The 11,075-nt window shown below is 42.2% G+C and overlaps 1 protein-coding gene across 1 annotated transcript; it reads right to left on the reverse strand.

Moving 5' to 3' along the window:
* Nucleotides 1-4,485: 4,485 nt before the first annotated feature.
* On the reverse strand, nt 4,486-10,599 carry prune (prune exopolyphosphatase). The gene is made up of 10 exons (XM_015952010.3): nt 10,502-10,599; nt 10,347-10,428; nt 8,800-8,907; nt 7,901-8,100; nt 7,581-7,765; nt 7,302-7,460; nt 6,132-6,223; nt 5,189-5,347; nt 5,019-5,109; nt 4,486-4,927 (listed from the first exon to the last, which is right to left on the reverse strand). Exons 2-10 carry the CDS (start codon nt 10,383-10,385, stop codon nt 4,704-4,706), a joined length of 1,257 nt encoding a protein of 418 aa, XP_015807496.3. The 5' UTR covers nt 10,386-10,428; nt 10,502-10,599; the 3' UTR covers nt 4,486-4,703.
* Nucleotides 10,600-11,075: the final 476 nt, after the last annotated feature.

Below are 11,075 nucleotides of genomic sequence, written 5' to 3' on the forward strand. Positions count from 1 at the left end.
CTGGAGCTCTGCATCGCTCCAGTTTATCATCTCAGCTGATTCTGTTGACAAAAGTGAAACTTATTGCCCGTGTTTACTTTCACTTCTAATATAGTTGCTGGCCGTAGCTCGTAATTTCACATGTAATCATGACACCACCCTCTGTTGCAACATGGCGTAATATGCATTCACAAGTCAGGCGTTGTGACAGTATTACTACCAAGCGTGCTGGCACAAATGCCGCAAAATTCCCGCATCGCCATGGTGCATCTAACAAATGCACCGTGGCAGCAGCATTACACTGATTTGCCAGCATGGTGTGTCTTCCAAAATGGGCTTAGAGGACATGCACCATCACCTGTAGGACCTTATATAGACAGGTGTGTGCCTTCAAATCAAATCCAATCAAATTAATTACCACAGGTAGAGTCCGATTAAACTGCAGAAACATCAAGGATGGTCAGTGGAAACAGGACGTACCTGAGCTCTATTTTAAGCTTCGCATCAAAGGCTGGGTGAAGGTGAGTACTTACAGCAGGTATAGAAAAGAATCACCCCTTTGAAAAGTTTTTGCTTCCTTACAGTTAAATTTTTTTTCTAAAATTTCTTTGATTTTTTTTTACATAACAATATTTTGAACCACCTTTTACTTGACCTTGGGTCTGTTGGGATACTTCTCTATCAACTTTGCAGATTAAATTGAGAAATAATTGCCCACTCTTCTTTATAGATCCATTTTAATTTTGTCAAATTGGATGGTAAGTGTTGGACAACAATCTTCAAATCTCTCCAGATTTTCAATGGGATTTAGGTCTGGGCTCTGGACGTTCCCTTTTTTCATTGAAATTTTTTTTTTCATTTCTCTTTGTTATCCTCCTGAACAAGCTACATCTGTGGAGATCTTGTGAAAAAGTTGTCAAATGTACAGAATGACCAGTCTTTCACACAAAGTCCTAAAACTCTTTCAAAGTTGTTTTTATGCACCAGAGGATTTGTTTTCTTTATTCTTCCACAGACGTTAATGCGGCTCCAACAGCAGCGTGCACCACCACAAAAGTTGTTTTAAAACAACCGGCTCGGCCACGGGAGGTGTGCTATTGCTTTTCTAAGCTTTTCAATTTATAAAAGGTAAAATTGTTTAAAAAAAAATACATGAAAAAATTTTTCACTTTTGTGTGTTCATTACAATTTGGACAGCTGGAGCAGGCACGCAGATATGGTAGGGGATGGGGGGATCTGTCCCCCGCAGATTCAGATCGATCCCGATCTGACACCCCCCCCCCCCCCCCAACCAAGGCCAGAAAGAAAACAAAATCAGAGGTTAAGCGCTTGAAGCTCCTTTGTCCAATTACATTGAATGCGCATGACGTAAACAAACACCGACTCCAGAGGCGCCAAAGTGGTTGCTGCAAGGATGCAGGATGAAGCGAAAAAGACAAGCAACGATTACTGCGTATTTAAAAAAGACCAACAGTGTAAGTAGGTGGGACCGATCTGTCTGTTTATGCATGTTGGTTCTAGTTTCAGTACATTGTTGTCAGTGTTGGGACTTACTAGTTATAAGCGCCAAAGCCTCACTGCTGACTTTAACAAGTCTCATCTACAAATATGATCCCTCATGAAGTTGCTACTTTACACCAGAAGATAGTGGAGATGTGGAACCTTCAGGCTGAGCAAAGTTTGGGAGTTTTTAGAGTTTGAAAAATGCTTCCCAAATCCCGCTGAGAGGCTCCCAGTCGGGTAGAGGAGGAGATGCGTGCAACACGAAGAGCGCAAATGTTAGATAAAACGTAGAATTGCCGGCAGGTCTGGTCTTTGTTGACTGACCTCTTTGTCTGGTCAAGACTGACTCCGATTATGAAGCAGAATATTGACTCTGATGAAGAAATTCACTCATCCAGGCAGCCGGGAAGATTGACGCTGCTGCAGCATCAGACAGCTGGTGCTGCACGAGAGGTGTGTGGAGTTTACAAGCTCCAAACGTTGGATTTGATGTTGGTTTAACCTTCTTTGGGACGTGATGGATGTAGAAATGATGGTAAAAACACGCAAACGTGAAAGACGTAGCGACAATGTAAAAAAAAGCTGTAAAAAAGAGGCAGATGCCGATGCGTTATGTTTGGAAGTCAAGTGTGTCACATAATCATAAAAAAGTAAAATATAAAATTTTAAGAGATTAATGTATTTATATGTAAATAAAAACTTTCCTCATATAATGAAAATTTCTAAATAACGTAAAAACACGAAGGAACATCTGTTGGTCAGGCTGAAAAGTTTGGGAACCACTGTTCTAAGTGATAAGTGAATTTAGTCTTTTTAATATATTTTATGTGCAGTTTTTTATGTTTTCTGTAAATATTGGTATGCTGAAAATCATTTAATGTTTTGCATAAAACATGAGGTTTTGGTTAGTAATTGATTGGGAGAATAACAAATGACTGAATTAAATAGTGGGGCGCCTCTGTCAGTGCGCCCCAGGGCAGCTGTGGCTACATCGTAGCTCATCACCATCAGTGTGTGAATGTGTGTGAATGGATGAATAATACACTGTAGTGTAAAGCGCTTTGGATTCCTTACTCTGAGAGGCGCTATACAAGTGCGGATCATTTATCATTTATAGTGTTGATCAGGCAGAGCTTTGTTGCCAGCGTTCATGATGCTTCATCCAGCAACAGGGTGTCCGTGACACGGTTTAAATGCTGGCAGAGGACGCTGCGGCTGCAGTATATAGTGACTCGTTGCATTCTCCGTCAACCAAAAGTCCTCACGTCATGCATTTAAGCTAAAATGCTAATGTTAACTTACCTTGCACTGGCTGTAGAGACGTGGGTGATGGTCACGCAGATGTGCCATTAGATTCGAAGTGTTGCTGCCTTCTGCAGACACTTGTTTCCTGCACGTTCTGCAAACGGGATAGCAGTCTTCTATTAACTGTCCCTCAGCATTTTTCAGAAATCCAAAATATGCCCATACTTCCGATTTAGTCTTCTTTGAGGGCTGATGGATGTCCTGGGCGCAGCCGTCTCCTCCTTCGGCCATTATTTCAGCTTCAAAGTTTTGGTGCCGTTGCAAATTAAAAAGTGCGTGTGCGCGCCGCGGGAACTTCAGCTGAAGCGACGGTGGCTGGTAAGGGTCATCGCGCCGAAACCGCGGCCACGGTAAACCCACCGAGATAACATAGTTTTTTAAAAACTGGACGGTTATTTTTATTGTCAACTTTTTTACCGGGGTTTACCGCTATACCGGTTACCGTGACAACCCTATGTGTGTGTGTGTGTGTGTGTGTGTGTGTGTGTGCGTGTGTTTGGGGGGAGGGTACATTGGAACTTCGTCCCCCCCCCAGTTTGAAAATCCTATCTGCGCCCCTGAGCTGGAGGGTCCCTTTAAAAATTTCGCCAGGGGTGTGCACCCCCACACGTCACATCAAAATGAGAAGCTCAGCCATGGGAAGTGTGGTATATCATGATGTTCATTATACGAGTGTTCAGTTTGTGTGTGTTCATTACGTGTGGTCCCAATTTCAGGGTGATCAAACGTCATATAAAATGTAAGACTTCAAGTGAGTAAAAAAGTTAACAAATGCCTGCTGAATTGTGACAGTGAGCATTGCGTCATTGACCATATGAGAACGCTGGTCGCTGTTTGTGCCACTTTGCTGTTTGAAATTATTTTATAACTGAATGATTTAGTGATTAAATTTTGCGTATGTCATGTCCAAAATCACACATCACCGTTATCGGTCAACGTTTCTCAGCAGACATGTAATGCATCTTTCCAATAGATCATTAAAATATGTAATTTCAATAATTATACCTAAATACTTAAAAATACATATTTTCAGAAAGAACAATCGAGACATTTCCCTGCCTTCTTCTCAAAGTTCTCATGCAGCAATGGATTGGGGGTAATACCCTTCGCCAAAGTCTGCTCCGATGCGGGCTTCAGCATAGTGCAGGTCAAGGGTCCAAAAGGGGCGGGGCTAAGATCCACACTTCGGGACACCCTACACACTTGCAGCCCTGGATGGGAATGTGTAATTGATGTGTGGACGTGCGAACATTAGTCTAGAATGTTGAACCTTTTCACATCATTTTAACTGTCTGAGATTTGGAGTTTGGGGTTTTCATAAGCCATAATCATCACATTTATAACAAATAAAGGCTTGAAATATCTGACTTTGCATGGAATTAATCTATCATGCATTAGTTTCACCGTTTAAGGCGAATTACTAAAATGAATGACTTTTGCACAATAATCTAATTTTTTTAGTTTCAACTGTAGGTGTACTATTATGAAGCACCGTATGAACGCCCACTCCCTAGAGGAGATTCTCTGTCTCAGTAAGAAAAACTCTGAAGGTTCTAAACAAAACTTCCTCCAGCTGTTCTTTGAAGACATTTCAGTTTTTATTTTTTAAACTGAAAAAAGAACAAAGAAAAAAAAACTGTTAGATCAGTGACACACCAGCTCCTGGACCTGGTTCTACTAGATCAGCTTGAACCAGTTATGGTAGAAGTGACTCTGCAGGACCAGATTAACCAGAATCAGCTGGATCTGGTTCTGGTGGATCAGCTCCTGTTCAACCTGAATCAACCTGTGATTATAAACAACCATCAACAGTAAAACCAGTCTTAATGTTTTGTCCTCGGCGTCTTTGTCATTCATAGACTTCTATGGATGCTGCAACAACCTCCAAGATGTCCTGATGACTGACAAGACGGGGGTCAGAGGTCATTAGTCCCCATCTTGCTAAACTTCTCCTGCAGGTCCTGAGCACTGATCTGAGGCAGACCTCCATCCAGAGGACATCCTTCTACCAGACTGTTCATGGGTGTTGGGGGGACCACAGACTCTTCTTCAGCATCTCCAAGGCAACCATCTCTGTCCCACTGGCTCAGGAAATTCTTAATAAGGGGGAGGACCTTCTTCCGGGATGCCAAGCTGTTCCCTAAAAAAGAAACAAAAGTGTAGAGTCAAACCATTGGCTGAACTTCTTCAGAAGTTTCACCTTCACCTGGCGAAACAGGTGAGAACTATACCTTGATGATAGGCTGATATGTGGAGGTGAGGACTGCTGATTGGCTCTAAGCTGAGATCGGGGTTACGGGCCTCTTCCAGGTACTGTCGCACCTGAAGAAGTATAAAAAGTACATCAAAATTGTCCTGACAACCTAAACAAAAAGAACTGACAGTGTTGTGTGTGACATACCTGATTCCTGCAGGTGTTGCTGGAGCTGAATACAGCCAGCTCTCTGATTGGTTCTTTGCTTTCAGTGAAGGTGATTGTCATCAGCAGCAGCAAATCAAATCCAAACTTCTGACAGAACGCTGAAAGCTCCGCCTCCAAATCAGCCCCCTGCAAAAACTCCTGATACACATACACACACTGTACTGTTGGGAGTACTGGGGTATTACTGGTATAGTACTGTTGTAATACTAGTCTATTACTGGGATAGTACTGTGTATTACTAATGTATTACAGGTATGGGATAGTACTAGTGTATTACTAGTGGAGTACTGGGATATTACTGGCGAATTACCCGTATGGTATAGTACTAGTGTATTATAAGTGTAGTATTGGGGTATTACTATTAGAATACTGGGATATTACTGGTATAGTACCATGTATTACTAATTTAGTAGTGTAGTACTGGGATAGAACTGGTGTATTATTAGTGTAGTATTGGGGTATAACTAGTGTAGTACTGGAGTAATAATACTGGTGTATTACGGGTATGATATAGTACTGGTGTAAAACTAGTGTAGTACTGGGGTATTACTGGTATAGTATCATGTATTACTAGTGTAGTAGTGTAGTTCTGGGCTAGTACTGGTGTATTACCAATACATTACGGGCATGATATATTACTGGTGTAAAACTAATGTAGTACTGGGGTATTACTAGTGTAGTAGTGTAGTACTGTGATAGTACTGGTGTATTACTAATAGTTCTGGTATAATACTAGTGTAGTACTGGGATAGTGCTGATGTATTATGACATTAGTAATACACCAGTATTATACTATACCCATAATACATTAGTCTAATGTGTTATGGGTATGGTATTAAGTGCTCTATTAGTATAGTACTGGTGTATTATTATTATACTACTGGAGTATTACAAACGTAGTACTAATGTATTTCTAGCTTACCTCCAGTGAGATGTACAGAACAGAAACTGCAAAATTTAAGCTTCTTGAAACAGTTTTCATGTCCTTTAACAGCATCTGCTCCGTATTCAGACCTAAAGACAAAAAACCTGACATAAATACCAATGAAAAAACTCAAAGCTGTAACATAAATACTACAGCAGGCACTTTATATCTTGAGCATGTGTACTAGAGCCCAACATTAGAGCTGGGTCCTGCTGGACGTACATTTCTTGAAAGCAGGTAACTAAAACTAAAGGGTCTTCCATCACCTACTCAGAGCGACTCCAATTAATTTGGTTTGGTTGGACAGCATTTCCATCTGTAACTGGTCCTTGGTCACTGCACACTTTTCAGTACCTGCTTTGATGTGGTCTCAAGCTTAGCTGAAAATGGGACATCAGTGACTGTCGGTCACTGATGGGCTTGGGGGGGGGGGGGGGGGGGGTTTGTACACGAGGGACCTGGTCTGGGTTCAGTTCCTAAGGACGACTTAAATTGGCAAGTGAGGAGAGATGTGCCTGATCAAGGACTGGGAGAAGAACTGGACTGAGGAATAGCTAGCTTAGACTCAGGAGTCTAAAGCCTTGTGCAGTAGGAAACTATAAATGGATCTTACTTTATAGGCTTGTAGCGCCTCCCACAGGGAAGCTGGGTGAACAGCACATGTCAAGGTGCTCTAGTCTTTTCTCATGTTGTGGACCCACCAGGTGGAAGGTCCTGTTTAGATTTTATTACACTATGGAGTTCCTTTCTCTCCTGTGTGGTGCAGTTTCCATGTCACACTGTGATGGAGATGCTGGGAGCATTGTCTATAGAGATCGTAGTTGTCACGACAAAGGTTTAGAACTTCCTCAGAAAGGAAACTAAGAATGAACTACATCAGAAAACTGCCAGTGGAGCGGTTGGCTGAACTTGTGCTGTCACCATCCCGTCAAAGCTTCATTCCAATGAGGGTGAGTGGTGTTATGGGTCCAAAGGATTAAGGCAATTTGACTGAAACCTTTTCAGTAATTTTAGGTCAATGATTAGGTATAGAAACCAGCCAATAGGGCTCATTTGTTCCACCCGTTTCTTCTAGGTTGTTCTGGGTCCTTCTTAGTCACATGTTGGAGGTGCCGTGCTGATGTAGAGGGACAACCACGCTCAGGAGCAGGTGGAACACAAACTCACCTGAAACATTAAACTTGGCATTCTGCAGCGCCTGGAAGAGGGTGTCCCTTAGTGGTAGAGAGGGGAACCGCAGCTCCAGTGCTTCAGCATACTGGCTGTCTCGTGGGGTTACTTTTCCTGCTGCAGGTAACATGTTGACACAGTCCAGCACCACCGTTGCTGCACACACGAAAACAAATCAGTAATCTATGTTTGCACCTAATCACTGAGCTGTGGTCAGCATCTCAGAGGCCTGAGATGTGTCAGGTTGGTGATCAGACGGTGTGTGTGTGTGTATACCATAGAGCAGATGAGCAAGCTGCAGGTCCAGGATTTGTGGAGCTTTCTGGATGATGCGCTCAGTTACCAAGGTAGCACAGGACCCTACCATCTCTATGGTGACAGAGCAGGAGGGGGAGGGGTTTCGCTCCAGCAGGTGGTGGTCTATTACCTCCACCACCGCACCTTCCAGGTCTGAGTCTGAACTGTAGAAAAAAAAAGCAGCTGATCAGACCAACACTCTGTTTCTGTATGAATCCTGTACAGGTATAACGTGGCACACCAAGAAGCTGCTGTACTTGTTTGTATTGACAGCTACCTGTTGTGTGGAAGGAGCTCACCTGGGCAGGACATTGTGGTCAACGAGCGTCAGTCGTAGGCGGCCACCATGATGCAGCATCCGTAGGTCCAGCTGGTCCCTGAACAGTAGCAGGTCTGGAGACAACCCAGTCTCATGCAGCAGGAAGAGGTTATCAGAACGCAGCAGCAGATCCGCCTGGCGGATGTTCAGCAGAGGCAGAACAACCTCACCGTCTGTTGTCTGAGACAGGCACACGGGAAGGCAGGGAGACAGGAAGGGAGAGACAGAAATTAAATGCAAAAGTGAGACTGAATGAGTCACCATTTTCTTATTAAAATTGTGACTTCAGAAATTGTGATCATGTAATCGCCAAAAGATTCGTTTTTTCCCAGAGATCCTGACTGACCCAGGATATGTTGTGTCAAACTATTTTACACATCTAGGTTTTTCCCCGAGTTTTTAAGTGTTGGGTGGGAGCAGCGAGTGCTGGCGAGGCAGGTCTCAGGGTTGCAGGAGCCCAACTTTCAGAGTTTTTGTCTTTTCGTGTTGCTGCTACAGTCAATGTTTGTTATTCATCTCGGTCGCCCGTGATCATCTTGGAGCACCTTTGGTTGTGTGCAAGGAGAAGGGACAAAGAGGATGGATGACCCGCCGGCTTCCTTCAACAGCAGAGAGGAATTTACTGTAATGAGATGCGAACGCTATGTAGAAAAACAAATGTGCGACCCAGATAAATGTCCTGGCATTGTCCTCACTTTAGCCAACTCCTCCACGAGAATACACCAGCAGAACAAAGGTATGCTTTTATTAAAACAGTGTCTGAATGAGCAGAATGAGATGTTCCGTTAAGGTTCTGATCTAAAGGATGAGAACGCATTTTTAAAGTAAATGAAGCAGGACTTTCTATGTAGTGATTAACGACATCCCACCTGTGCTCACCTTGAACAGGAAGTAGGCAAAAGCCAGAGCACACACCATGGAGTCGAGATCACAGGCCTCATTCCCAAGAACAACATGGAACATCGGACCGCCCTGATCGGTGTTTTCCTGGAGAACAAAGGGATAAACACTAGAGGTCACTGCAGAACCTTAAAAATCACAATTCAACAGAATTGAAGATAAAACGTTCCTTCAGTCCTGAACCAAACCTTCAACATGCAAAGTTATTTGCTTTTGTTTTGTTCCACTAAGTAATGATTGCGTTATATGAAAGAAGCCACATTAAAGTGTTTGTAGTCCTGGACTTATTCACACAAAACCTAAAATAGCGTTTCCTCCTGTTCGAAAATAAGCGCATTCTTCGTATCAAAATGTCTTTAAAACTTCACGAACATCATATGTGAACTCTATGGCACATAACAAGCATAATTAGAATATAGCGTTTTTAGCCCCATTGACTTGCATTCATTTTTTCGTTCTTCTGAGGAGCGCCGTTTGGAATTCTATGATGTCCAAGGAAGAAAGATCCCATCTTTCTCGTCTCTGATTGGCTAGAAGGGCTCCAATACAATTGGCTAATTCATTTAGCAGCAAACCGACAGTCCTCGCTAAGTGCAGACTGTCCTTCTGCCACCAGCAGAAAGCTGTTTTGGGGAGTTTTGTAAAGTGGTGCTATAATAACCATTCTGTCCTGTTTTGCAAAACATTTTACGTTTTATGTTTCATACAAAACTGAAAAACTTAGTGTGAAATTATAATCTTGTTGCATTTATCTAACTGTTGGACTTACTTTATATCTCTTGGCTCTCAAGCATTAAAGTGCATAGGATAAACATATGTGCCTTACCTGGGAATGAAATTTAATAAAACTGCTCTATTCTACCCAGTTGTGTGCATCAGGTCAGTTTCTTTTCTAGAATAATGAAAACTGCTGAAAAATAGGTCTAAATAATCATCAGCTTCAACTTAATTTTTGATTGACACACATTTAATCTGATAACGAGATGTGCTCTAACTTGTAAACAGCCTTAACCTGTTAAAGTGAAGACATAGGATAGCCCAACAATTAAGTAATATAACCCCAATAGTCAACAGATAAAAAGTCAGTCTATAGTGAGATAAAATGCAACAAAATTTATTACAAGTTCACATTTGACGTTTTCAGGTTCTTTTAATGAAAGAAACTGAAACTGGTTTGTTGCAAAATAAGAAAGGATGTTTATAATAGCAATGAGTTCATATTTTCTTCAAAAATCTCATCAGGATATGGCTGTAAACATAAAAACCTGCAGCGCAGGAAAACTGATTCCTCTTACATGAAATAGTCAATTGCAGGAGAGCCCTTCCAGCCAATCAGAGGCGAGAAAGGGACCTTCCTTGGACATCCTATCATTTGCGGCGACCCACGGTCCGGAAGTAGATAGGGTGATGGCTACAGCTAGCTTAGCATCACGAAACTGAACAAAGAACTGCTTTAAAAGTAAAAGTTGCATAAGTCCATTATATGAATTAACGGAAAACAGGAGTAAATCGGTAACGAGCTGTACCTTCACAGTCCTCCGGCAGCTCCGCAGAAACGCCTCCATCTGCGCTCCGTTAGCTCCCAACTGCTGACGCTCCGGATTGCCGCTGTAACCACCAAACGGATCCGGTAAACGGGGACAGGGGACTCACCTTCGGCAGCGGATTGCCGGTTTCGTACCTGCTCGTGAGTCTGTGCTTGTTGGCCAGGTCAGCTTCTGCAGGCGGCGGCTGTCTGTCACGTGTTGGGTAAAAGGTTAGGACGCATTCAGGGACACGTCTATAGGTCGTAAAAACACTGGACACTGGTCAAGTGGACAGATGTACTAGGACACTTGTTGATGTGCAAAAAAATTCTCTGAATAAAAATCATTCTTTACCTTTACCATATACAAGATAAATAAAAAGTACTAAAGATGTAATGAGATGTTAAAACAAATAAAATCAGTTTATATTATAGACAGATTTCTGAGAAATTATAAATACTGTTAAGACTACAGTTAGAATCAAACAGTTCTGGTGTTTTATGAAATATTCAGACTTTATTTTGAAGTTTTATTTTCCTGGCAGATTCCACAAAGTGTACAATCGTACAATCATACAGATTAGCTGCAGTTGAGTGACTGAATCTGCCAGAAGCCAAAATTCCAACAGCATATGAATGCAACCTTAATTTCTAGGTAATGTATTTTCTAGCAGTTTTCTTTCAGGTGTAGTTATAGGTATTTTATAGTTACATTAGAGTAATAGATCTC

Source organism: Nothobranchius furzeri, chromosome 5 (assembly GCF_043380555.1).
Source record: "Nothobranchius furzeri strain GRZ-AD chromosome 5, NfurGRZ-RIMD1, whole genome shotgun sequence".
NCBI classification, from domain to species: domain Eukaryota; kingdom Metazoa; phylum Chordata; class Actinopteri; order Cyprinodontiformes; family Nothobranchiidae; genus Nothobranchius; species Nothobranchius furzeri.

What these genes read in the sequence shown, in the direction of transcription:
- prune (XM_015952010.3), bottom strand. Translation starts at nt 10,385, where the DNA reads ATGGAGGCGTTTCTGCGGAGCTGCCGGAGGACTGTGAAG. An exon ending in GCTGCCGGAGGACTGTGAAG is followed by an intron (nt 8,908 to 10,346) that starts GTACAGCTCGTT and finishes TTTGTTCTCCAG; the next exon opens with GAAAACACCGATCAGGGCGG. An exon ending in TTCTGTACATCTCACTGGAG is followed by an intron (nt 5,348 to 6,131) that starts GTAAGCTAGAAA and finishes TATGTGTATCAG; the next exon opens with GAGTTTTTGCAGGGGGCTGA.